This window comes from Coloeus monedula (assembly GCF_965178545.1).
Source record: "Coloeus monedula genome assembly, chromosome: Z".
Taxonomy (NCBI): Eukaryota; Metazoa; Chordata; class Aves; order Passeriformes; family Corvidae; genus Coloeus; species Coloeus monedula.
This window is the reverse complement of record NC_138822.1, coordinates 73872316-73899444: the sequence shown is the minus strand read 5'-3', so window position 1 is coordinate 73899444 and position 27129 is coordinate 73872316. Positions and strand designations below refer to the sequence as shown.

The 27129-nt window shown below is 40.9% G+C and overlaps 1 protein-coding gene across 3 annotated transcripts in view; it reads left to right on the top strand.

Annotated features, from left to right (window-relative positions):
• The window catches only part of RAI14 (retinoic acid induced 14), an 86811-nt gene extending 65015 nt beyond the window's left edge, over nucleotides 1–21796 (top strand). For 2 of the 3 annotated variants that reach the window (XM_082301313.1, XM_082301314.1), the window contains exons 4-18: nucleotides 2114–2202; nucleotides 3983–4047; nucleotides 7174–7231; nucleotides 7429–7499; nucleotides 8888–8994; nucleotides 11192–11370; nucleotides 12019–12047; nucleotides 12996–13082; nucleotides 13771–13857; nucleotides 14552–14612; nucleotides 14935–15053; nucleotides 15563–17074; nucleotides 17841–17990; nucleotides 19464–19529; nucleotides 19780–21796. In XM_082301313.1, the coding sequence (XP_082157439.1) occupies nucleotides 2114–2202; nucleotides 3983–4047; nucleotides 7174–7231; nucleotides 7429–7499; nucleotides 8888–8994; nucleotides 11192–11370; nucleotides 12019–12047; nucleotides 12996–13082; nucleotides 13771–13857; nucleotides 14552–14612; nucleotides 14935–15053; nucleotides 15563–17074; nucleotides 17841–17990; nucleotides 19464–19529; nucleotides 19780–19857 (2758 nt within the window). In that variant the 3' untranslated portion in view covers nucleotides 19858–21796. The remainder of the gene's footprint in view (nucleotides 1–2113; nucleotides 2203–3982; nucleotides 4048–7173; nucleotides 7232–7428; nucleotides 7500–8887; nucleotides 8995–11191; nucleotides 11371–12018; nucleotides 12048–12995; nucleotides 13083–13770; nucleotides 13858–14551; nucleotides 14613–14934; nucleotides 15054–15562; nucleotides 17075–17840; nucleotides 17991–19463; nucleotides 19530–19779) is intronic. The other variant, XM_082301315.1, reaches the window with a different exon arrangement.
• The last annotated feature ends 5333 nt before the right edge of the window (nucleotides 21797–27129 follow it).

Genomic DNA, 27129 nt, shown 5'->3' with positions numbered 1-27129 from the left:
AGGTGGTTGCTGTCCTTGATAGAGGACTCTGTTCCAGGAGCTCTCCTGTTTTGATTAGTCCTCCTCTCTTTGCCAGATGTCGTGTGTAGGTCTCTTTCTCTGCTGAGTTTTCAAGAAGGCTACAAAGAAGTCTATGGCTCAGAGAAACATGGTGTTGCAGTTCACAGACTCTGTGTCTGAATTACCCATTTCATTCCTGCCTGTTGTTCCAAGTTTCCCTGGTTAGCAGGCTGAACTTTCAACGTTAGCTTTAACACTTAAAGGAAGCAGTTGTTCAAAATATAAATTTCTAAATACAACTAAAAGTAGTTGACCTGGCTCCATGATTTATGATGTTTCTTTTACATTCCATGGGAAAATCCCTTTTATGCAGGGGTGCATGATGTTAAAAATTAATACCTTCCTTTGAAAGATATTAGAATCCCTCCCAGGAATTCTGACTCTTTCAGTTTGGTGCGTGTTTGATGATGGTCCTAACTTTCCACACATAAAGAAATAGCAGTTAGAAGTGTTTTGTCCTGAATTTGTGTTTTACATTACTCCCACTGAAAAACTGCTTTGTGTGCATCAGGCTGAGGTTGGTAGGACCCACATGGTAGCAGGATGTCTGCCCATATCTTAAGACTTGACAACATCGGCATACTATGCATCAGGAGGATATAAACTTCTCTGTTTTCAGAAGCTTTTCCTTCAGTTTTGCTTCAGGGCAAAACTAAGTCAGCAGCATCTCCATAGCACTGCTCCTGTGAATCTTGAAGTGCCCAGCCTGAGGATGTCAAACATGAAATTTCAGCTGTAAAAATGCTCGAATTCAGTGCAATTTCTTTGGTCTGTTCTGTAATTACATCTTAGGTAATTGATGCTTGGAAGCGCATCCTACCACGGTGTGGTTGGTAATGTCTGCGGTTTCACACCGTTTAAACAAGAGGTGATTGGGGTGAACAGCAAAACCAAAAGTGGAAAAAATACATTTCTGGCATAGTCTCATGAATATCCAGTAGCTTTGATTTCTCCAGGTGATACAGCAAAGTGTTTTCCCCCGCCCATACACAAAAGGAAGACGAGCTCTATAAAGGACAGTACAGAAGCACAACTTCATTTCATCTAATTAAGGAATTGCAGAATCATGTTTTAGAGGAACTAAATTTTGTCCACTGAAAGGGGAAAATCTAAGTAAATCTGACTAAATATAACTAAATCTGACTGACTAAAATGACTAGAACAAAGTCAGTTATTGTGACTATTTTCTTTACTAATTCCCCAAGCCCAGGCATTCTTTGGGGATATATTACATCACTAGGGACATAAGTTTAGAAATTGTGTGGGACCAGATGTACATAAAGTATATGATATGGATTAATGGGACAGCAGCCTGTGTAAAATCATTGAGTTGTGGCACTGTTCAGGATGGAAAAAACCTCTAAGATCACTGAGTCCAACCAGTAACCCAGCATCCCAAGTCCACCACTAAACAGTGTTCCCCCACCTGTGGTGCATATACACATCTCTTAAATATGGTCAAGAGCCTTGCAGGGATGGTAACTCCACCACCTCCCTGGGCAGCCTTTTCCAGTGTTTGACAACCCTTTCAATCAGGAAATTTTTCCTCATGTCCAATCTGAACCTCCCCTGGTGCATCTTGAGGCCATTTCCTCTCATCCTGTCCCAAGTTACCTGGGAGAAGAGACCAACACCCACCTGGCTGCACCCTCCTTTCAGGGAGCTGTAGAGGGTGATAAGGTCCCTCCTGAGCCTCCTTTTCTCCAGACTAAACATCCCCAGCTTCCTTAGCCCCTCCTCATAGAACTGGTTTTCTGAATGCTTTGCCAGCCTCATTGCCCTTTTCTGGACATGTTCCAGCACATCAATATCTTTCTTGTAATAAGGGTCCCAAAATGAACACATTATTTGAGGTGCAGTATGAAAGTATGACTACAAAGTCTTTTTGATGTTCCCTCTCACTGCCAGAGCTGTTATCTTCTTGGGAGGCAGTGGAGGGATGCCAAAAGATCTAAGGACACGGAGGAAAGAACTTGCCAGTATGTAGTTTGTGAATGCAAGAGAAAAGATATCTTAATAATAAGAAAAGTGACATGTAAATGTTCTCTTCCAGTTTTCACCTGGCAGCCATGAAAGGGCATGCAGAGTGTCTCAGGATCATGGTGACGCATGGTGCAGATGTGACAGCTCAAGATGGTGCAGGTATGCCTCTCTGAACCTATACAAGTAGCATGATACACTCAATTTGCTTATGTAGTTCTTGATTAAATACTCTTGATTTTCAGAGTGAAAATACTGATTTGACAACTTTGCTTTTCCCCACACAGCATGTAGGAAAAGCAGCTGTAACAGTTGCATGTTTAGGTATAATTGCTTTCCTGCACAGAGAATTCAGATTCTAAAGTCCTTAAAAACTTTTGTCCTAATACTACAAATTTCAGCATTTGTAGTGGACTCCAAATGTAAAGTAGTTGTTCAATCTTTTAAATTGTTATTTTTAAGTTAAAAAAAAAAAAAAAGAAAATAATTCTCCTCCCCCAGCTCTTATTATTACAGGTTGCATCAAGATCTCCAGTTTTGCTTTTATGTTTATCCAAGCTATTAATCCCATTAACTTTACAGGAGTTGCAGTAAGACATTTCCTGAGGATTATGGCATAGTGAAAACAGCTGATACAGGCCAAAACAGAGCTGAGCTATTAAGTATGATGTTTCAGTTCTCAAAAGTCCTATGCTTAATTACTTCTCCACTAGGAGGATGATGGGAGCTGAATTTGAAACTGGCAAACTCTTTAGTAGATTTCAGTTGACACATGTGTGGAATCTGTGCCCAGCATTTTCTCTGGCTAGCTGAGCCACCTGGATGACCTGTCAGCATTCTGTCTCTCCAGTAATGATATATAAATGCTGGGCTCATGGGTTCTGCTTTTGGTCACTTATTGCAGCCTGAGGGAATCTCTGTCATACATCGGAATGGTTTGCCTTTATAAAAAAGTGTCTCTGATACTGGAAGAAGCATTCATATTTTACACAATGATAAGGGAATATGTGTATCTGATGCAGACTATTACTCAGAATTCCTGCTTCACCTTGCCTGATGATTTATTAGTTGCTTGAGTAGTAAGAGGCTGCCTGTCGACTTCCACCTGAGAGTGTTAGCCCAGTGCTCATTAGTGAAATCCTTCTCTGTAAAAGTCACATCACTTGCAATGAGAGTTTCCTGTCACATGTGTCTTTGTCCTTATTAAGTACTAAATCCTGGTTCCTTCTTTTCTTAGTTGCATGGATAATTTGTTCTTTTGCTGTCTTGTCATCTTCAATTTTTCAGATGCTCTGTAAGATGAAACTGGAGGAGAGTCTTCAGTGATTCATCATAAATCCATAGTCAGTAAATCATGGCATTGCATAGCTAAATATGAACTCAGAGATGCTAAATTAATTGAAATGCAAACCAATGCAGACCTGTGTTTGATAGGGAATAGGGAATCTATGAGGTGAAAACTAAAGTACCTGTGTTCGAGTCTTCTATGTGCACTTCATGGATGACACAAACTTAATACATTTGTAGGTGGTGGATTTGGTGGGTTATGCTCTTGATTCTGGGTTACTTTTTCATTGCCAAATAGCAAATATCAGGAAGACACCGACAGACATCTGTGTGAGAGGGAGGCTGAGTAATATTGGAAAATGGTTTTCTAAGAAACAAGACATAATGTACAGTCTTAGACTTACGTCTGCCAAGGTGTAGTCTGACACAATGTTTGTGTTACTCCTTTATATGAACCAAGACTTTAAGATTATTCTGTTACCTGCCTGAACAACCGTCTGTAGTAAAGACATTCTGCTTGATGTAGGTTTTTGTTTTCTCTGCCCTTACGTTTTATGTGTCACATAATTCAAGATTTTGCCTTTGTCATAGAAGGGTTTATTCCTGTGCTTTGGCATGATTGAATAAGTAATTTGCTTTGCTTTTATTCGTTTAGGGCACAGTGCTTTACATCTTGCAGCAAAGAACAGCCACCCTGATTGCATTAAGAGATTACTTCAGGTAAAAGAAAAATCAAATTAATATTGATTTTTGAAATTTTCATTTGGTTCCATTAGATGTTGACACATATTCTGCTAATAATCTGCACCACACTTCTATACTGTTGTTCTAGCTCCTTGACATCAAGATAGGCTCATCAAGATTTTAGACATAAAGAGTTTAAGAACCTTTCAGACACTGTGAATGTATGATAGAAAACAGTATATCTTCCCTGAGAGGTCTGCAGGTACAGTTTTCCATGTCCAGCTGCTCTGACATAGCTTGGTTGTGTTTCAAGCAGGTTGTAGCTTCAGTTTAACTTCCTATGTTTTGTCTGTATTGTTGGATGACCTGGAATTAGGCGGATTATGAATTACAGGGGAAAAGGACTTCTCACTTCTGGGGGCATTCTTATAATGTTCCACTGGAATGCTTTCTGTCTGTTCACCATAGAAATGTTTTCAAGTTTAAAGTCAAAGAGAGACAAAACCGAAGTAGTTTAGATCCAAAAATAAAATGGAAATAATTTAATCTTCTGTGAAATGAGGTAAAGGACAGAGAGGGGTTAGAAAGGGAGTTGAGAGAATGGGGAGAGAAAATAAGAAAACCAAAAGTGAAGATGAACAGAAGAGTCTCATGGTGTTGAAGATGAGTGTTAGTAAGCAAAGGCATTGTCCATCTCAGCTCCATTTCAGAAATACAGGTAAGCTTTCATGGCGGTGATCAGAGAAATGGAACAGATTTTTCTAAGTTTGGACTTATCAATAGGTCTCAGACAACATAATGAATACAGACTGAGAATACCGATGAAATAATGAATAACAACCCTGCTTGAACACGATGGTGCAGAAAGAGAATGGATCCTGTATCCCAACCTCCAGATTATTTTTCCCTGATTGCCTCAGGGCTCTCCAGCTGTACTATGACCTACCTCTGTCAGTGTCTCTGACAACACAGGGTCGAGTTTCACTGACTCCCACCTCCCTACTCCTTGCAAGCTGTCTCCCCTGCTGCTCCACAGGCGGGAAGGGTTATCCTGAGCCACCGCGGCCCGTCCCATTGCCAGGATCCACATCGCCATCAGGCCGTCACCGGTGGCATCGCAGGCAGCAGCAGCACCACCTCAAAACTAACAGCGTTTAACGCCAAGATACCTGCTCCCTTCCCCCCTGCCTGCTGCAACCACAGAGTGCTTTTGTTGATGTTTATTTCTTGTTTTATTTCCATGTGCAGATTTCTAAGTATGTTCCTAAGTGCAAACCCGTTGGTAATAGTCTCCAGTAATTCATGCTCTTAGGATTATCTTCTGTGGACCAACGTGTGTGTGTGTGAGGAACGTCTAACTGGTGTTGAATTAAAGAGGCTGAATAACAATTTCACACAGGCAGAATCCTGAAATTTTTGTTACACGGAATGTAGTAATCTTTGTGATCCTGTTTTCCTAGATAATCACAGGCATGTTGGAGACAGTGCTGCATGTAAAAGTCAAAAGTCATAATGTCTGTTTTCTAGAAACACATAATTTTAGAGTCCTGTCTTCTCCTGTCCAAAGAAAAGCATTGAAACTTGTGAAGGGTTTAGAGAACCTGTCCCATGAGGAGCAGCTGAGGGAGCTCGTGGTGTTTAGCCTGGAGAAAAGGAGGCTCAGGGTAGACCATATCACAGTGGGAAAAGAGGAAATGGCCTCAAGTTGAGCCCAGGGAGGTTTAAGTTGGATATTAGGAAAACTCCTTCGCCAGAAGGGCTGTCAAGCATTGAAAGAGGCTGCCCAGGGAAGTGGTGGAGTCACCATCCCTGGAGGGATTTAAGAGATGTGTAGATGTGGGACATATTTTAGTGGTGAACTTGGCAGTGCTGGGTTAGTAGTTGGATTTGATGATCTTGATGGTTATTTCCAAACCAAATGAATCTAAATTTCTATTTTACTTTCTCTTTGTTGTAATTAAAACAAAAATCTGTACCAAAACAAGCCTTGATAAGGATTTGAATTGTTTTTCATTACTATTTATTGGTTTGAAGTCTGGATTGATCAGTAGCATCTGCTAATTGTAATAGAAGAAGATATAACTGGATTGTTGGTGCTTATTTTTAAAAATGTGAATGAACCCTTATTGCATTCGACAGTGGGCCTGTGGGAACCTCATAAGCTTTAACAAGGCCAGGTGTTGGTGCTGCACCTGGGTCAGCCCAGAGAGCCAAATGTATCCCGGGCTGCATCCAGAGCCCCGTGGGCAGCAGGGGAGGGAGGGGATTGTGCCCCTCTGCTGAGACCCACCTGGAGCACTGCATTCAGTGCTGGGATCCCAGTGCAGGAGGGACAGGGACCTGCTGGTGCCAGTCCAGAGTAGGGTTGTGAAGAGCAGTGGAGCACCTCTCCTATGAGGAAAGGGTGAGACTGTGTTGTTCAGCCTGGAGAAGAGATGGCTCCCAGGAAGCCTTAGAGCTGCATTCCAGTATCTAAAGAACCACACAACAAAGGCAGAGAGGGACTTTTTACACTGGTGTGTAGTGATAGGGCAGGGGGAAATGGCTTCAAAGTGAAGGAAGGCAGGTTTAGATTTGGTATTAGGAAGAAATGCTTTGCTGTGAGGGTGGTGAGGCGCTGGCATAGGTTGCCCAGAGAAGCTGTGGATGCCCCATCCCTGGCAGTGTTCAAGGCCATTTGGATGGAGCTTTGAGGAACCTGGTCTGGTGCCCATGGCAAGGGGTTGGAACAAGATAATATTTAAGGGCTCTTCTAATCCAAACCATGCTACAGTTCCATGAAATAATGCAGGACAGATTGCCTTAGAACATTGTTGCTTTAGCTTTTGTTCTAATGTTAAAAAAAATGCAATTCTGAGGCAAAGGACAGAGTTTATTTTGTTTTTTATTTACTGACTTAAATTTTTCTGAAACTATAACATTTTTTAGGAGTAGCTCTCTTGATCATAAGGATTTCCTATGGCTTCAATCTGAGCTGGTATGAAGACAGGAAATACCAGATTGGTAGAGAGAGAAGCTGTACCTTCCTTCAGTGTTCTTATCTGAAGCAGCACATAAATCTTTTTGTAGAGATGTTAAGCACTCTGTCAATATAAAACATATGTTTTATTTTCTTCGTACTTCTCTAATTGCTTTTTTCCTTCTCCTTACTGAATTGTGCAGAGTAAATGTCCAGCAGACATCAGTGACAATTCTGGGAAAACAGCTTTACATTATGCAGGTAACTTCTTGGATGAAAGTTTGTACTGTTTTGTTGTGCTTGATATTTCTGGCTCATCAGCCTAGATTTTGTTTTTTGTACCTCAATGTAATGCTGCAATATTGCAAGTGGAAGAGTGGGACACAATTTTTGAAATTGGGGTTTAATGGACTTTCGTGCTTGTCTTGTTTTTTTAATTTATCTTTATTTTCTTTTAGCTGCATGTGGGTGTCTTCAGGCAGTTCAACTTCTGTGTGAACACAAATGTCCCATTAACATCAAAGATTTGGTATGTACCTCTTCTGTCGTGTACTGCAGATACTTCAGAGCTTTTATCACCCTCATTCCCCGCTGTTACCACCCTCCTCCTCAGGTGTAGTAGTTCAAAGCAATGCTGTGCTCGTATACCTTCCTGGATTTCTCTGCTGGAGGAAATTCCTTTTGCAGCTTGCCTTTGCAGTGGTGTGGAAGCACTTCACAGGCTGATACTGTAGTGGCAGGATTTGCTGATCATTGAGACATTGGCACAAGTAGCTACAATCGATTCTTACACATTCAAAACATAATTAAAAGTGTTTCCCTTGTCTCCAGGAGGCTTTGGAAAAGGCCCAGTATGTGGCCAAGGGCTGCAAAATGCTCACAAAGCCCAACCAGACAATTATAAGCCTGAGGGGAAAAAATACACCTGATATATTCCAAAGGCTCAGAGACACTACATTCACTACTGTGAAATGTCTACAACCAACCAGGTCTGGTTTTGGGAATGATGCAACTGCCTTATAGAAAACATAATGATGAAGGGAGGGGATCTATAAAGCGCAGGCCAGGCAGGAAGTGATAAAGTTACTTGAACTTGTTTGTTTTCAGTTTTGGTCTATCTCCATCTTCTCTGGTCTTTCTAACAAAAAAAAAAATATGTCACAGACATCCAATCTAAGATTTCAGCAGATGCATTTTAAAGGCATAAAAGGTTTCTTCAGCCTTAAGAAAAGGCTGTAGGAGTATAATAAAAATGTCCTGAGCTACATAATGGCTGGTTATAGCAAAGAGAGAGACCAGCCTCAGAGGTGCATGACAAAATGATAAGCAATGGTCAGAATTTGGGTAGTGGACCTAACTGGGAAATTCCAGTTAGCTACTAGTAAAAAATATCCTCACCTTGAAGGTTGTCAAACACTGGAACTGGTACCCAGAGCTGTGTCTTTACCTTTGGAGATGCTTAAAATGTGGCTGGACAATGAGCAATGTACTGTGATTTGAAGTTTGCCTAGCTGTGGATTGAGAAAAAAGTGGGAGAAACCCCAGATACCTCTAAAGGTGTCTTCCAACTGTGTTATTCTCTGACTTTATGAAATGTTGTATTTTTGCCTAGTATTTAGTTAAAGTTATAATTTTTGTTGCAGAGCTACTGAAAGGTATTTTGTAGTTTCAAAATGATTGTGTTTTAGCATTAAGCAAACAGCAAAGGGAGTACAAAAGCAAAAAGCATTCCTCCTTCCTATGTTTTGAATCATCCCCAGCAGACAAGAAAGGAATTATAGCACACTCAGCTATATTTATGGTGCACAAGAAAAATTTTTGCTATGTAAAGGTAAAATTTATAGCTGACTTTTAATCTCAGTGTGTTTTTCTAAGTGAATGGAATATCGTTCATAGTCTCTTTATGTGCATTTCTAGGATGGCAACATACCTCTGCTGCTTGCAGTACAAAATGGTCATGTAGAAGTCTGCAAATACCTTCTGGATCATGGAGCAGACATCAACACCAGGGATAAAAATGGAAGGTACAGCAGGTTAACATGTTGATTCTTCACCAAAGCTGACTGTCAAATGAAGATTTCTTCTCAAATCCTTCCCAAAATAGTTGATGTTAGGTGAAATAATGCTTTCTGTACTGGACAGTGTATCCTGATGGCTGAGAAGGCTTACAGAATTCTGACTAAAGCAAAAGATGAAATTATGTAACTATAAAACTAATGTGCCTGTAAGATTTCCTTTGGGCTACCAGAGCAGTATATCCCATTTTTAAATTATTCCTATGCACATCTGATTGATAGCAGTTACCCACGCATCAGTTTCTAAGCGTTCCAGTTTGAATGCTGCTCTCTTCTTGGGATGAGCTAGTAGCTCCAACTTAAATCCTTAAAACTGCTACTTGTGAGCAAAATCTGTGGAGGGTTTTTTTTTCTGCCATAATGCAGCCACAGCAGCAAGAAAAAAGTACGGTAAAGCTCTACAGTGGAGATGCTGTTGTTTTAGAAGGTGCCAATTAGAGGTTTTTTGCATTAATAGATACACATGTGTCAGAAAACTTTTCAAAAAGCAACATCCTTGTAGTGAAAAATGCACTTGTTTTGATGCTACAAAATCATGGACTGTTTTATAAAACAGTTGGTTAAACTGTGAAGGTAAAGTAGGATACTGAGAAGATTTGGCACTTACACTTTATAGTAATTTTGATTATTCTGTGTGATACAATACTGATTCTGTTCTCTGGTAACACCTGTGAATGTAAGACTGGGGCCTAACTTGTTTTTTATCAGTCCAAAGTTCATTAGTGCGCTGTTTCCAGCTGTCTGAAGAAAACCCCTTTGTTGTCTGTCAGTTTTAGTGGCCTCGTTGGTGCTTTGAACTTGAGGTGCTGCACACTCTGGGACCTCTGCCTTCCCCTCACCTTCCTAGTGTTTAATCAGCAGACAGTGTTAAGACTCTCTGCTTTAATTGGATAAAGGAGTTTCTGTCATAGATACAACTCCCATTTCTGTATTTTTTTTAACGGTAGTACTGTGTGTAGAAGCAACAAAACACTGTAATATGGAATATGCTGGTTTACTTCTCGCTTTCATTGTGGTGAGGGGCGTGACTACTCCTCATGTCCACAGAAGTAGTTAAGATTTTACTGAAACAGGAGAAACCTTGTTGAGAGAAGAGAGGGATAACCTTTGACAATGGCATCTCCAGATTCCTATTGTGTCCAGACTAAGTGAATTATTTTGGTAAATTAAAACCATCCCTGTGACTCTGGAGGTGTTATCTGAGTTATCACTTACCACTCCTTTTACCACAGCACTGCAACAACATCACTTTTCCAAATGACTCACCCATTACAGGGAGTATGTTTAATTCATTAGTGAAACTATTGTCTTAATATTTAGCAAGTATTATCACTGTAGTAACTTTTCAGCTTTGTATCTGCACTGAGGAATGTGTTTGGCAGTAAACTTGGTCAAACTATTAGACATGTTTTCATGCCGAGAAAGGAGAACTATGCCCAAGAAGGAAGGCAGTATTAGAGCATGCTTGAAAGGTGAGGTTTTCTATGTGTTTGTAATTATTCTGTATGTCTCTTACGATCCCTTCAAATAATTAAGAATAGCAGACACAACCTGTTAGGAAAAAATTCCTTCTGTATGCTGTCCTTCATCTAGGAGCTGTCTCTGTGCAGCTGCCCTGTGCTTGAAAGGGAATTGTTTGTGCTCTCACAAACTTCTTTCTTTCTTTTTTTTTTTTAAGCTGACAGTAGCACAAGTCATCTCCTGGACTCACTGAAGATCTTTTAGATTTGTTTGTCTTTTTGATTGAAATCTGTTTGTCTCTTTTGTCTCAAACACAGCATGTGAAGGAGAGCAGCAATGAAAAAAAGGCTTTCATGTTGTGCCACTGCTGCAGTTGGAGTGTAGCAGTGAGGTTTGTTAGTCTGACTCTATCCTGCAGCCATTTCTATCTATGGCTCTCTCAGCCTCAGGAAGTCATTTTTAGAAATGTTTGCAGACATGTGTTTGCAGCTGCAGTGTATGAGGAAGAAGAGGAGGGGCTGGCAGGTGTTTGTAAGGAGAAGCAGCAGTTACATTTATGTACCAATACACATGTTGATGGAATCTTGGGCTTCATTATACAATAACAGTCACACTGTTTATTTCCTGAAAAAATGAGCTGCTTAAGACTTGCTGTTTGTGTTTTGGTTTTTTTCCTCTTGTTCAGAACTGCTTTGATGATGGCTTGTGAAGCCAGTAACCTTAACATGGTGGAAGCTTTCCTTAGGAGAAGTGCAGATGTCAGTTTAGTAGATGTCTTTGGACAGAATGCCCTGCATTACGCCAAGCTCTCCGAGAATACAGGGATCCAGAATCTTCTGTCGTCAAAGATATCGCAGGATGTGGGTATGTGAGAGAGGCTGACCTGCAGTTTGTCGTTTCTTGAACAGGCTACATGTATGTTTAGCACTGAACAAATTTCCTTCAAAGTGTAGCATGAAATGTTGCAAAAGCCATTTTCAAGATAATCTGGGTGAGACTTCCCAAAAACTCTTTGCCATAGATGGTAATATTTAGCGTGGGATAAAGCCCTGAGCAGGCCAAAAAGAGATGTTTTGGAGAAATAAAAAATAAATTGATGTATCAGCATTGTGAAGTTTTGCATACAATTTGGAATGGCTTCTCTTTTATACATAGAACCCCTCAGTAGAAGTGTTGGAGAAGGAACTGAAGCAGGCAGAGGATTTTATGGTCAAATTATAATGGATTTCTAAAGCTTAATGTGTAAGAATGATGCAAGACTGTAATAGAGTAAGAATTGTCATGAATCTTCAGATTTTTTTCTGAAAATGAAACCAGACAGTATCAGAGAGGACGTGATTGAAATGGAATTTGCAAATTATTTTTATCAGGTTCAGACAGGAATTCAAAAACCAAACCCTTTATCTATGATATGGGAAGTAGAGTGGAGAGGTGGGTTGAGAATGGCAAATAGCTTTTCCTTTAATAACTTTTCTTTATTTATTTTCTACTCTCTTCTTTTCTGCTCCACAGATGCAAAGTCTCCAACAAAAGCAAAGCAGGTATTTGTCCTTTTGATTTTGAAAATACTGTGCCTCTCTAGACTTGCAACATAAGAAAAAACAGTAACTGGAAGCACCAGTAAATGTCACTGTGAGATGGGTTGCTGCGACTACTATGTAGTGTAAAAGGGTTTTGTTGCTTAGTTAAGAAATGTGTTTCAGGAAAATTACTTTTAGACTTGGTTTCTCTGTGTAACAGCAGCCAACACCCTTAGTGAGGGAAGGAAGGGAGGGCAAGTGTGTATGTGCATGTGTGCTGGGACGGTTCCTGCTTTCCTCATGCATAGTGCAGGAGCTTGGCTGTTGGACACCCTGTCTCTTTAAACTGCAGAAAAGAGGATCTAGAAAAATTCTCTCTTTTTAAGAAACAAAATTGAAGGTTATCCCTGGTTGCTGGAGACCCCTTCCTGTGAGAATCCCAGCAGAATTAGGCAATTAAATTAGTTTCTTACGTTTTTTAGTTAGTGTCATATCTTGGGAGTGCAAGTAGACCTTGTAGACCTGCTGGTGTCTGGGAAGTAGACAAGGGTGCAAATCAATGGATCATTCCTTCTCTGAGTGAAGAGGGGGGTTTTTCAGGGGGCTCAGGCAAAAGCTGGTGGAGAGGAAAGGTGGTAGCTATGAAGAATGGCATGACTGGGCTGTGTGTGAATGTTTTAAGGTCACTGGTGCTAAACCCATTGTCAGCTTCTGCTTTTTCACTAAATCTTGTTTGTTTTCACTGAAGCATGGATTACAAGGGAGCAGATTCTTACTGCCAGGCATGTTTAATATCTTTGTGTTAGTAGAGATGTGGCCTTTACATAGGGGAAAAAAGGCACTGCATGAGCTGCTAAAGTTGATATTAATGTGGGTATTTATTTATTTATTTATTTTTATAAAACAACTTGCTCGGACTTTACTAACCAAACTAACAAACCTACCTTTTCTGGCTCGTGAAACTTTCAGCATGATCAAGGCTCTAAATTAAGTTCAGAAAGAAGTGGAACTCCAAAAAAACGCAAAGCCCCACCTCCTCCTATCAGTCCTATTCAGGTAAAGAAAAGACCAATTTTGAGATGCTTTTAGGGGATGTAAAACATTTTGAATATTATTAGAATTATGTGGGCAGGATTTTCTCTGTCACGGTTATTTTATATACCTGTCTTACCATGAGTGCTTTTCCTGACATTAGGATGACACAATGAAAGCACATGTTGGTTAGGTTAACTAAGCAAAATTGCTTAAAATACAGCATGGCCTAAGATACAACTGTACCAATTTTACTGTGCAATTGCTTCTTCCAACTAAAGTTGAATCCTTTTTGCTGAATTCAATAAGAAAATAGTTCTGTATATTTTAGTTATACATATATATGGATACATATTATTGTGAGCCTATATGTATATCAAAATAAAATACTTAAACTGCATTTTGATACTATATAAATCTATTTAATAGTTACGTTTAATCTTACACCAGAATGTTACCTGTGTAACAGGTACACTCCTTATGTAATACTGATTCAGAAGGGCACTAAATAATTAGGACTGTTCTCTGAAAATAATCTAGAGTCGTGACTTATGTTAGTGCAGGTGAAAGTACTGTTTAATGCATCTGTGTCCATATATATATGTGTGTGTATATCTATCTATATGTATATATATATACATGGGCATATATTAGAGAGGTAGCTGTATGTGCATGTAGGTATACATACCTATTTATATAAATTTTTTTACAGGGTAATGATTTGTCCTCTCCACACTCATCAACTTCAACTCCCATGACTGGAAAAGGACAAGCTTTCTTTGCTGATCAAGTGTGCAAGGTATCAGTGTTCCATTCTTATGAACTTAGGGAAGGAAAGTACAGGATCTGTTTTGCTTGATATTCTATTTTGATGGCTGCAGAGTCTCCTGTGACTTAATTAGCTGAATTTTAGGAGCAAAAATGAATCCAAATCTATTTCAATGCAATTCATAAAACAAGTGTAAAGATTGCTTCAATGTGTAACAAATATGTGCGTATAAATAGTCATAGATGAGTCAGTGTTTAGGAGTATGGTTATGAAAGTATTAATGCTCCAAGAGATCAGTTTCTAATACCAGCAAAGTGCATGGAATTGGGCAGTGCAAAAACAGACCCTTTTACCAAAAAACATCAGTGAAAGGGTTGAGTGTGTCCTGTCTGATCTTTATCTTATGTTGCTGAAGATTTTTTAAAATACATGTCAATATATTGCTAATACTTATCACAGGGTCTGCAATCTTCCAAACTACTTACAAGATAGTTGGCTACATTTCATTAGTATTTGATGGGAATTGGGCAATGGAACTTGAATGGCTGTAGCAGACTTTGAAATACTGAACACATGCTACAATTAAACAAGATCTCAGAAATAAAAGACATCCACTTGGACAGCCTTTTTCCAACATATTTTCTATACTGTCTATATCTCTTTTTGATGAACTGTCCAGGTTTACATCTGCTTTCTGTGAAAATGTTTTCTTTTGATGTCTTAGCAGGAAGAATTCAGCTCCTTGCACAGGGACAGTAAAGACAGACTGAGTGACAGCACAACAGGTACGCAATTAATCCTTATTTCATTAGGTCTTTTAGGTGACGTGAAATGCTGAAAACCTCTGTACCTTTCCACTTAGAATAAGAGACAAACTAAGTATTGAGAGTGGTATTTTGTAATTCCACAAGCAGCTCCCCACCAAAACATCCCACTTCTATTGCGTGAACTTAACACATTCTTGGGGAGTTTATAGGAACAGTTTGCTTGCTCACTGCATTTAATGGTAATGGGAACAAACTGTTTAATTTGAAATGTTAGAATAACTAACTACCTAGAATTTCAGCTTTATGAAAACTTTTGAATCTATTTTTTTTTTCTCCAAAGGTGCTGATAGTTTATTGGATGTGAGTTCTGAAGGTGACCAACAAGATCTACTTCTGTTGATGCAAGCAAAAATTGCCTCTCTGACATTGCACAATAAGGAGCTGCAGGACAAATTACAGGTAGCATATTTTTGTGCTGTTCTGGTGCTCTCTTAATCTGCTAGGCAGAACAAAGAGATGCTTACTGTTTTAAAGAGTTGTGCTGTGAAGATCTTTTAACAAGCTTGTTGGTAAGATCATGGAAACACTCTGCCCCAAAGGATTAAGTCAGTGTTTTGATCTTCTCTCTTTTCCCATAAATTACTTAATAACTTTGTTTATTATGATAACCGCATTCTAAAAGATGTTGCTAACAGTTGTGCTAGCAGAATTTTAATTTACATAGCTTTGATTATTAGCTTATGGAGCCCAGCCCAGACTTTCAGAGGAGCTTGGCACTTGCTGCCTTCTCTCACTGTAGATGGCTAAATGGGAGCAGCTGAGCTTTGAATTTTTCTAAAACTTTCTTCCATGGTTCTTTAATCATCTCTCTCTGTAGGATGTGGCAATACTTCCTTGCTTACTCTATTCTAAAAAAGTAGAATCATGTACTTGTTTTTATTGTGCAATCTTTGGTTCTTTTTGGACAGGAAAGAACACCTAAAGAAGGGGATTCAACTGTAGAATCTTATTCAACCCAAACACAGTTTGAGCAAACAGCAGAGAGACAAAATGAGTTCTTAGTTCAGGAGCTGAAGCCTACATTAAATGCCACTCAAATCCAAGAAAAGTTGACAAGCCCCAGAGAAATAAAAATGAAATACCTCCAGGAAGACTTAAAGGATGTGCAGAGAAAATCAGAGAATTCTGAAGCCAAAAGAAAGCATGTGGAAACTCAGGTTCAGTCTAGAGTCCCAGAAACAGATCATTTAAATAGCCCAGACATTTCAGAAAATGGTTCTGATCTTAATCTGAAGCTCCAAGAAACTCAAAACAGGTATGAGGAAGCTGTGAAAGAGGTTTTGAATGTACAAAGGCAAAAAAAGCCAGGTCTTGTTTCCTCTGAAAGTGAAGAAACCAGTTCTGATCTGAGTATGTTGAAGGTTACATATGGAGAAGTTGAAGCACTCAAGGAAGAATTGAAGAAAGCATTGGAGGAAAGTGAAAGACAAAAAGAAAAAGTGAGAGAGCTACAGAAAAAGTTTGAAGACAGAGAGCAGAATGTGGCAAGCAAATTGTCTGTGGAAGAGTGTGAGGAAATGAAGAATTCGTATTGTTCAGTTATTGAAAACATTAATCAAGAAAAAGCATTGCTGATTGAGAGGTACAAGGAAGGGCAAGAGGAAATTAAAAGGCTACAGGACAAGCTGACAAATCAGATGCATTTGGAATCTAGTGCTGAAGCTGGAGAAAGGAAAGATGTGATGCACAGAAGAATAGATGAGCTCAACAAGCAGCTTAGTGAATTGTCTCAGTTGTACAAAGAAGCACAGACAGAGCTTGAAGACTACAGGAAGAAAAAAACTCTAGATGATATAGCTTCAGACTACATTCCTAGAGAAGAACATGAGAAACTGATGGAAGTAACAAATTCTTTGAAATGCAAAGCAGAAAATGAGTTATCAGAAATGAAATCCCAGTACACAAAAGTATTAGATGAAGCAGAAGAACTCAAGCAACTGCTAGACACTCAGAAACAAAACTCTTTGCCAATTACTGAGCACCGTCAGGTAATCAATGCACTCAGAAATACTATAAAGGAGATGGAAGAAGAAATAAATGAGCTGAAACGACTGCTTAGCAACAAGGAAAGTGAATTAAGAAACTTGGAAAAGGCGTTACTGGAAGAAAAAGCTGCAATTAATGAAGCAATGGTACCCAAGGCCACGTATGAAAAGCTCCAGTCCTCCCTAGAGGGTGAAGTTAGTGCTTTGTCATCCAAACTGAAGGATGTAATCCGAGAGAAGGAAAATATATCTTTAGATGCCATGAAACTGAGAAATGAAATTTTGCACTTGAAAGAAGCAAAGGAAGGTATGCACAATCTGCTTGAAGCAAAGGAACGGGAGGTGACTGATCTTCAGCACAAGTACCATCAAGTTCAAGAAGCTCTTATTGAAATGAAAAACTCATCAAAACTAGAAGAAGATAAAGACAAAAAGGTCAGTGACTCACTACAGTGGAGGGGTAGTGTGAGTTCAGAGTGCGAAGTGTGTTGGCTGGTGCACAAGTGACCTAATAGACAATGTTGATTCAAGTAACTTCTGAGTGCATTTGCCCCTCTGAAAATCCAGGTATTGAAGTCAGAGAAGTTTTCAGTATGTTTGGCTTTGCAGTTGGTTTCCCTCCCTGTGGAGATACATGATCTTTCAATTTACCTCTTTTAAATTATGTTTAGGTTGGGTTCACACTGTTCAGGCAGCTGAAGTCAAAGAAGTGAGATTTACAGCAGGAAGAGATTGCAGAGGGGACAAGAAAATGAAATATCAGGAAGGAGCAAAAATTCACTGCTGTGATATTACTACATTATCTCAACCATAGCATGATTTGACTGGTTTTCCCATGCAGCTACCATATCTGTCACTACAAATCTCGTTATAGAGAGCTATGCATTTTGGTAGCTGGGAATAGTGGCCTGTGTTTGGTTCAGCAACAGAATTTGTAAAGTCGGTAGATGCAGTCCTTCTTGTTAAATATTTCTGATGTTCAGAACAAGGAGTGCAGTTTGAATAGACTGGACTAGGATGGGAAAGAGAGAAGCACTGTAACTCCTTGCTTACGTGACATCTGTTTGTCCATAGAGTTTATTTACAATTTGGTTTTCTCCACTTCTTAAATTTAAGTCACAAATAACTCAAAGGTAAGACACACAGGAATACAGTATGCATTGCATGTTTTAATGAAAACCTGGTTTTTTTGCCTCCCTAGATGAATGAAATGTCCAAGGAAATCAGCAAATTAAAAGAAGCATTGAATAGCCTTTCTCAGCTCTCCTACTCAACCAGTGCCCCCAAAAGACAAAGCCAGCAGCTGGAGGTGTTACAGCAACAAGTGAAGCAGTTGCAAAACCAACTGACTGTAAGTGTGATAATTTGTAAACTTAACATTTGTCCCAGTTCTCCAAAGAAACACGTGCTATTCTTCAATCTGCCTTATTTAGAACAGAGTACTCTCAGTGAGTACATGGAAAAGAATTTTCATTCAAAATGTCAATAATTTCTGTTTCTCTGAAACATGTAGGAATTTGCTAGTCATGAATAGCACTTTAGAAAGACCGTAACTAAAGAAAGCTGGTTTTCCACATATTTTTCTCAGACCAATAGAGAAACAGATTTCTTCTAGTAGAATGGAGTGACCAAACTTGCTGCTCAGACCTTAGTTTGTGGAAAAGTATGATCGGTGTGCAGGGGATTTTCAAGAACATTCATCAGCTGGAGCCGTTTTGGGTTTTTAAGCTTTTTGGAAGAAAGCATGAGGTTTCAAGTCAAGCAAATGCATCTGTTCATGTGGAGAATAGTTTATTCTTTGAAATTCTGAATGCCTTACAGATTTTTTTTTTTTTTAATTGTATTGTTTGTGCATGAAAGTTCCAGTCTTCCAAGCTGGGTTAAGCCATAATTGATATTTCCTAGAGCTTGCCTGCCCAAAGGAGCACTTTGATTCACTGTTGAGGATGAAAAAAATTGGCCACTGGAGGCCTTTGTTGAGGGCTCTGGAGTGCCTCTAAAAGGAGAATTCCCAGACTGACATGCTAAGTGGTGTCTGCTTCCTACCTTTCCCAGCAGAAAGAAAGAGGGCCAGAAAAGTTGTCTTGCAGCTGAGAGAAATAGCAGGCAGAGCATCCTGTCAGTGTGAAGGCCCAGACCTTCTTATTCCAGTCCTTCAAGTCTGAAAGGATCCTTCATCTCCCACTGATTAAGGACCAGCGAAGTAGTGTAAAGTGCAAAGGTGTGCAGCACATTAAGAAAGCAGGTAGAATTTAAAACAGGACAGAAACATTCTTTCCTTCTTCTAGGTTAGCTTTCATAACAGCTTCATGTTTCTTTGGAAAGATGGCTTCTGAGTTGTGGCAGTCTGTGATGATTGAAAAGGAGGTAGGCTTTCATTAAGTCAGGGTCTTACAGGGTAAGACCTGTGTAAGCACCTCCTCTCCCCTGGGAAGGCATCAGCTCTGGCAGAGGGGTCACTGCCTTCAGGGAAGAGCTGAGTTGCAGCTGAGAGTTATTTGTCAGAGTATTGTTGGCTTTCCTCAATTCTGGTTGCTGATAAGCTTGGAAATAGAGTATGTGCTTGTTCCACACCTTTGCAGCTCAGCGCTTCTTAAAACTGGTCATCGCACCAGCTCTTTTTACTGGGATAGGTAGAACTACAGCATTTTCCTGGACATGCTTCCAAGAAAATTTAGAGTGCCTGGTGACACAACAGTGTCTGAGCTAGTTTTCAGTGCATTACATAAGACTATGTACTATTTCCCCAGTCTGAATCTAGTTGGGGAGTTCTCAGTTCAATAGTTCTGAATGCTCTGTGCCTTTCTACTTAACTGTTTTCTAGGAAACAAAGAAACAACACCAGGAAATTGTCTCGGTTTACAGGATGCACCTTCTCTATGCTGTGCAGGTACGGTTTCATGTTGCCAGTCACTCAGTATTTTAACTGAAGATATTTCATCTGCAGATTGAGTAAGAATTTTGCATGTTTTAACTAAGACATCCCTCCTGCAAGGTATGACAGTTCAAGAACAAATTTAACACTGCTTCCACTTGGGAAATTGGTCTAATTACTGTACATGAAAAATAGTTTGTCAATATTCTTAAAGACTAGAGCTGCATGAATTAAATCATCTTTTTTTCTCTCACCCTTTGTCTAGGGTCAAATGGATGAAGATGTCCAGAAAGTGCTTAAACAAATTTTATCAATGTGTAAAAGCCAGTCACAAAAAAAGTGAACAAAAAAGCCAAGGAAAACTCCCTATTTTTATTAATCCTGTTATGGTTGTTTATCTAGATTTGCCTTAACGTAAGATTTTAAATTGGCAATTTGCTGCTTTTGTGTTATTGTGCTCTTTGTGAGGGGGATATATTTGTCTGTCTGTACCACTTCCATGTGCACTTCCATGTGCAGTAGCTAAACACATGCCTGCTTTTCATACCCAAAATGCAAGTTTGTTCTTCAGACTTTTTACATAGGCCACTCCATGTCGTGTTTACCCTGTGAGTACTTTTCCAGCTTCCTCCAACAGCAGCAGGTTAACCTGGAGGAAAGCACTGGTGTTACCTGGGTAAAGGTGAAATTCTCTGTGAGGTCTTCTGTACTGATTATAAGCTGCATCTCGTTACTGAGTATGTTTGATGCTGTAGCACTCAGATTGCTGATATTTTGCCATATGCAGTCTTTGGCAGAGCAGAAGTGAGCCTTGCAGCAGCAAGCAGGACTAGATATTTATGCTAAGCTGGAAAGTCAAACAGCTACACTTCCTAGTGTAATATTATTTAAGATGAATACACTAAAACGTAGCTGCGCCAATTCAGCCAATGCACTGAGTACACAAAAAACATACCATACTTCCTAGTTTCCTTAACTACCTGGTAGTGGAATGAAACTATTTCAAAAGGTAAAAGCATTAGTTTACTGAAGTTACAGACCTGTCTCTATAAACAGCCCTTTATGATAGGTTTAGCTGTCTATGCAAGTGTTGGCCATGAAGCTCAGGAACAAAACCAGGACATATACTTTAGACAAGGGATTCTAGTGAACACAGGATGTTTACAGTGAATGTCAATGCCTCATACTTCCTAACCTCACTTTTGTAAAGATCTTCTCTTCAGTATATTTTTACTGGCCCTCTAATGAACTTTTTTGTAACTAAACCATTTTTTCTACATAATATTTGCATTAAGCTTATTAACAAATATTTTTAGGTAATTGTGTCTTAGGGAGTTTCTTTTTATACCCCCAAGTATTCAGTAATAGTGAAGCGTAGTGAAGTGTTTTTGGTTTGTAAGAGATTTGTATGGAATAATAGACCTGTCTGTCAGTGTGGTCCAGAGCAGTGAAGTGTAAAATTGAGCCTGCTGTTTGAAAAGAAAATTTAGAAATGATAGGTAGAAAACAGCAGGAGGTGTCAAAAAGTTCTGTATGTTGTTTCTAGAGGCTAGGAGCATCTGTAAAGCCTTTATCAGCACTTCTACATTTAAAGTCAAATAAAAATGCCTGATGTGGGATAGAATGAAACTATGGAAAAATGTTTTAAGCACACACTGCACTTGAGGGTACAACCATTTTAACAAGCTTGTGGCTTCAATATGGTATTGTGTTCTTTTTATTCTATGGGGATATGTCTCTATTAATAGAGAAATCTTTCAGAGCTATATAATCTATGAAGTTTATATAGAGTCATAATATGACAAGAGTCAGCAGTGTCTCAGGCTGACTGGACTCATAGTGCACTTATATCAGATAATTCCTAACTCTGGCAAAACTAAATGGATTTTAAAAACAAGAAGAAAGAAAACACCTTTGCATCAGTTAGACCTTGGTGTTACTTTTCTTAAGCGGTTTAACTAATGCCGTCTAATTTTGAACAGTATTTTGTAGTTAGACAGCTTTGAAAATGCTCCAAAGAAATGTGAAAAAAATTTTGCTGCATCACTTCACAAAGAACAAGATTTTAAGCATGCTAATGCTGCAAGTATAAAACTTGATGAACCATTTTGTAGGTTGCCTGATGGATTTAGTCTTCTACTTTGGTTTGGTTTGTATATTTATTACAATTATCTTTGTGGAATATTGGAAATTATATACTACAGCATAACAAGTTTCTTTATATGTAATTTACAAGAAGTTTCCTTATGCAGCAAATAAACTATTTCCAATTTTTTTTTTCATTTTTGTCCTCATTTACTTTTTGTATTGAGGGAGATCTCACTACACTGTTCTAACGTAGTACAGATGTGTTCTATAATGTCTGTTTACATAGATGCCACCAGAACTGGGTTTTCCTCCTTGAAGTTGCAACTTCATTATTAACTATCTTGATCTGTTTTATGGAATAAATCCAGTCCAAACCCCACGCAGTGAGTTTTGCAGATGATGCCTTCTGTCTCACTGATAAGTTTGGCACCACTTCTCACGTGGACATCCTGCTCTAGAGGTAATACAGGTTTCCCATTTGCTGCTGGATTTATTCTAGCTAAGTTTAAAGTATTTTAGAGCTGTAGCACAGATCAGTGATGTCCCACAATTGTTCAAAATTGTGGTTCTCTGTCACTTAGCACTTCACACACAGAACTACAGTGGGAACATATGGAAGGGTATATGTGTATGAATATATGGATATGTCTGCTTTTTCAACTCAGTTACACAGTCAGCCCCATTGCCTTTTCTCTTCTCTTCTCAGTTTTATTGGAGAAACTGTTTTGTCAGTAACTGATTTGCTAGTATCTTCTTGCTTGAAGGAATTGCACCTCTTGTGATTACATCCCAGGGCTCTTTAGCCTCTTGTAGCAAATTTCTGTAAGCTAGCCAGCACCAGGTTTCCTTTGAAGATGGACAAACTGACATGCAGAATCTGGGCCTGTGGGGTACATCTGCCTAAGCTGCTACTCTGAAACCTCCAGACCTGTCTCTGGCCTCCTGCATGATCAGTCAAGACAGCATGGGCAGCATTTTTATAGTGAATTCCTTTCCCTCTCCCCACTCAATGTTTGAGTACTGGAAATGAGCTCTTGTGAAACTTGCTTACTGCCATTTACACACAACAGAGATAATTTGGTCAGAGAACTTGAGCACACTGGCTCTTTTCACCCACCCTGTGCCCTGTCACAGTAAGGAATAATGACAAAGGATGGTAGCAGGCTTCAACTGGAATTTGGGAGGAGACAACATCCTAGATCTGCATTAAGATTACCTTTTCTATATCATCTTTTTTTTTTCTTTTTTGTCCCCTCTCTTGCTGTGTAAACTAAGGGCAAGTTCCTGTAAGCAGGTGTTACCCTGGTTATTTATCATCTGGCTCTCACAGCACCTGTTTTTTGCCAGCCTGAGTCAACATGAGAAGGTGGAGAGTGAAAACCCAGAAGATTTCAGCAGCAATCAGAGAAGAACTTTTTGCAGTGTGCCATCTCTTATTGATGGACAGATCCTTTGGCTGCAGCAGCACATAGGGGCAGATAGCCAACACCTGAGCTCAGGGGTTGTTATCTTCTGAGATGAGTCAAGGTTCCTGGGCATGTTGCACACTAAATGTCCTGCTGGAGCCCCGTGGGTAGAGGCACAGGTAGGGAGCCAATCTTCCCCCATGCTGGCTGAGCAGGTGTCCTTAGCTGATGTTACAAAGCCACTTTATTTTTTATTTTTTTATTCCTTAACTGGCCACTCAATGCCCGAGGACGCTGTGCCTTTAGGATGGACCCGGGGAGCGGGGCTGGAGCCAGGACCCGAGGGGGCGTTGAACGGTTCGGCCCAAGGGCTCCAGGGTCCTGGCAGGGTTTGGGAGGGAGTGCACCGGGAGCGCTGTGCTGCTTTTTGGTTTCCTTTGTGTTCCAGCTAGCTGGGAAAAGGTTCTGTTGGTTTTTTTCTTGTTCTTTTTCCCCTTTCCTTCCCCTTGCCTCACTGCCTCCCTTCCCTCCTCACCGGTCCAGGGAGCCTGTGGGAGCAGCCCTGGCAGGCCCGCAGGGTGGCCCCGGCTGGTCTGAGCCCACGTGTCTGTTCCCTCTCTGGGCATTTGTTGTATTTTGAGGGGGTTTTTTTTTATCCTGTTCTACCCTGTTTTGTTTGTGTGTTAATAAACAGTTTGTTTTCTTTTTCCCACTTGCACTCCTTGTGACCCATTTGTCTTACTGATGGAAGAAAAGGGGAGGAACACTCATTCTGGAGTGTTCCCTCCTGAAGTTTTGTCTCAAAAACCGAGACATAAATTTGGCGCCCAATTAAAGGGGCACGTGAAAGTGGAAAAAAAAATAAAAAACAAACCAACATTTTGCTTTGAATCACTTTGTGTTGAACTACAGCAGTAAGACCATGCTGTTTGATTTAATAATTTTTCTGTGGAACTTAACCATCAGTACATGTCCACAGCTATGGGCAGTTGGGTCCCTGGTTTACACCTTTTATAAGTCAGGAATAAGAATCAGGACTGCCATTTTGATATGCCTGGTGCTAGTGGTTTCTCGAAGTTTGGCTGATGTAATGGAAACCATTGAGAATGTGTATGTCATGTTGTTTTTTCATTCTGGCCTTGGTAGTTCCCTTTTGGAATGTACTAGCAATTACACCCAGTTTGTTAGGGGAAAAAGCAGGGGATGATAATTCCCAGCCCTTCATCTCCTTCTTCCCCTTAAGATCTGGCACCATCACCTTTTGAAAGCATCCAATTTCCCCTGGAAGTCAAAGATACCATTTTCTTATTACGTTATCTAGTAGGGTTTCTCTATGTGGTCTCCAGCTTGTCTAAAATAAGGGCTGAGATTTCCAGAGGGGTTGCCCAGACACCTGTCCCAGTTGTGGAAAATCCTAAGTGATGTGGGGTATGGGAGGACATAGGCCAGACCCTGAAGCAGTTTTCTGACCCAGTAGCCTGGAACTTCCCCTCTGAACAAACTCAGAATCCAGCTGAGGTGGGGAAGTATCTGAAGGAAAACTGCTATAACAACATGGATGAAAAGAAAAAGCTCATTGCCATGTGCTGGGTCCTGGCTAACGCTTACCCCACACTGCTAGATAAGGTAGGGCAGAAGATGCAGCCAGAGGAGCAGGGGAATAAGCCAGCAGACACCCCAGTCACTCTGGCTGCAGCTAAAGCAGATGGGGAGCCTAAACCAATAACAATTGCCCCTGTCCAGAGAAAGAAACACAAAGCCAAATCCATTTGCCCAGTGGATGATGATGGGCATCCAGGACCTTCACAGCCAGCAGAGGAACTGGAACCTGAAATCATCACTGAGTCCCTGTCCATAGAGAGTCTTTGTACCCTGAGGAAGGATTACACCCGACGGCCTGATGAGACTATATTAAGTTGGATGGTCCGAATCTGGGATGCTGCAGGCGATGGTACAGTTCTGCATGGCACTGAAGCGAGGCATTTGGGATCTGTGTCACGTGATTTAAGTCTTGACCAAGGGATGGCAAGGGGTCCTGAAGCTCTCAGTCTCTGGACACAGCTCTTAAGAAGTGTGAAGGAAAGACACCTGTGCTGAGAAGATCTCCAGCTGCAGCTAAACCATGGAAAACCTGGAAAACCGTGGAACAAGGGATTCAATGCCTGAGAGAACTGGCAGTGATAGAGATCATATTCTCAAGTGACCAAGCAATTAGGAGCTCTGACATGGTAAAATGTACACTGGTGATGTGGCTGAAACTTGCACAACATGCAGAATACGCCCCTGCTTTGGCAATGATGACATAGAATGACAGGGATGGGTGAGGAGGCTCCGGGTGTATGCAGACACTGTGCACGGCCCAACACAAGCAAGAATTGGAGCTGTAAGAGGGCCTTCTCCAAATCTCATCAGTGCAGACCAGAGGCCCTGTTACTAGAAACAGACATCCCACAGCTAGGGAGAGAGGGTACACCCCAAGAGCTAACTATGATTCTTCCTGTGTGACAGTGCAGAAGACATGGAATGTGGGATGGAAAACCAGCTTCTGTCCTGGTGGCATGGGTGCATGAATTAAAGGATGGTAATGCTGAGAGAGGGAGTTCCACCAGAAGGGAAGTAGCTCGAGTTTCGAATGATAACCAGGACCAGAGGGGCCCTGCCTCTAGCCAGGTAGAGGCCAGGGAAAATCACATCTTTTGGACAGTGTGGGTCCGATGGCTTGGCACATCAGAAGCACAGGAATATGAAGCCTTGGTTGACACGGGTGCACAGTGCACTTGGATTCCATCAAGACACGTGGGGGCAGAACTGGTTTCTACTTCTGGAGTGCTGGGGATCACAGCAGTTGACCCTGCTTGAAGCCAACGTGAGCCTAACTGGACAAGAGTGGAAGAAACATCCTATTGTGACTGGCCCAGGGGCCAGTATTCTGGGCACAGATTTTCTCCAGAGTGGGTATTTCAAAGACCTGAAGGGACTCAGGTGGGCCTTTGGAATAGCTGCTGTGGAGGCAGAGGGCATTAAGCAATTGAACACTTTGCCTGGGCTGACCAAAAATCCTTCTGCAATTGGGCTCCTGAAGGTAGGAGAGCAGCGAGTGCCAATTGCCACCTCAACAGTGCATCGCCAGCAGTACCAGACAAATAGAAATGCTGTGATTCCCATCCACACAATGATTTGTGAGCTAGAGAGCCAGGGGGTGGTCAGCAAGGCCCACTCACCCTTCAGCAGCCCCATTTGGCCTGGGTGCAAGTCAGAAAGGGAATGGAGATTGACTGTGGACTGTCGTGGCTTGAATGAAGTGACTCCACCATTGAGCGCTGCCGTGCCAGACATGTTGGAGCTCCAGTACGAGCTGGAGTCCAAAGCAGCAAAGTGGTATGCCACCACTGACATCGCAAATGCATTTTTCTCCATTCCTCTGGCAGCAGAGTGCAGGCCTCAGTTTGGCTTCACCTGGAGGGGTGTGCAGTACACCTGGAACCGACTGCCCCAGGGGTGGAAGCACAGTCCCACCATTTGTCATGGACTAATCCAGACTGCACTTAATACTGTCCCTGTCCGGCTCTATGGGGTCCCACGTGCACCCACAGAAGCACGGATGGGTTCAGTATTAGAGGCAGTAGCAAAGAGTTGAGAAGGGCATTTGCGTGCGTTCCAGCAGGAGCATTTATTGTTGCTACACTGTCGAAGGTTGCAGAAGCAAATACGAACATGATTCCGAAGCTCACAGTTTTATCTGGGGGCGGGGAAAAGGCAGGACCAGGGAATGGGGACCAATGGAGAAGCTCTGGGGGAGTGATGAGGGGTAGAGGCTGACAGCCAACCAGGGAATTCAAACTGGGATAGATTAGCATAACAGAGCAAGCATCCTGGGAGAAGCCTTTCTGGTCACCCTTACATGAAGTGGTTCTTGTGGTGCTAGGGACTTGTCTTACTGAAAACTCTCTGTCCCTTGTAATGTATGTTCACCGGCCACCACATGCACTGGAAAAGGGTGAGGCTCCAGAACATCTCCAGTATGTTGATGATATCACTGTGTGGGGGAACACAGCATTGGAGGTATTTGGGAAAGGAGAGAAGATCATCCAGATTCTCCTGGGAGCCGGCTTTGCCATCAA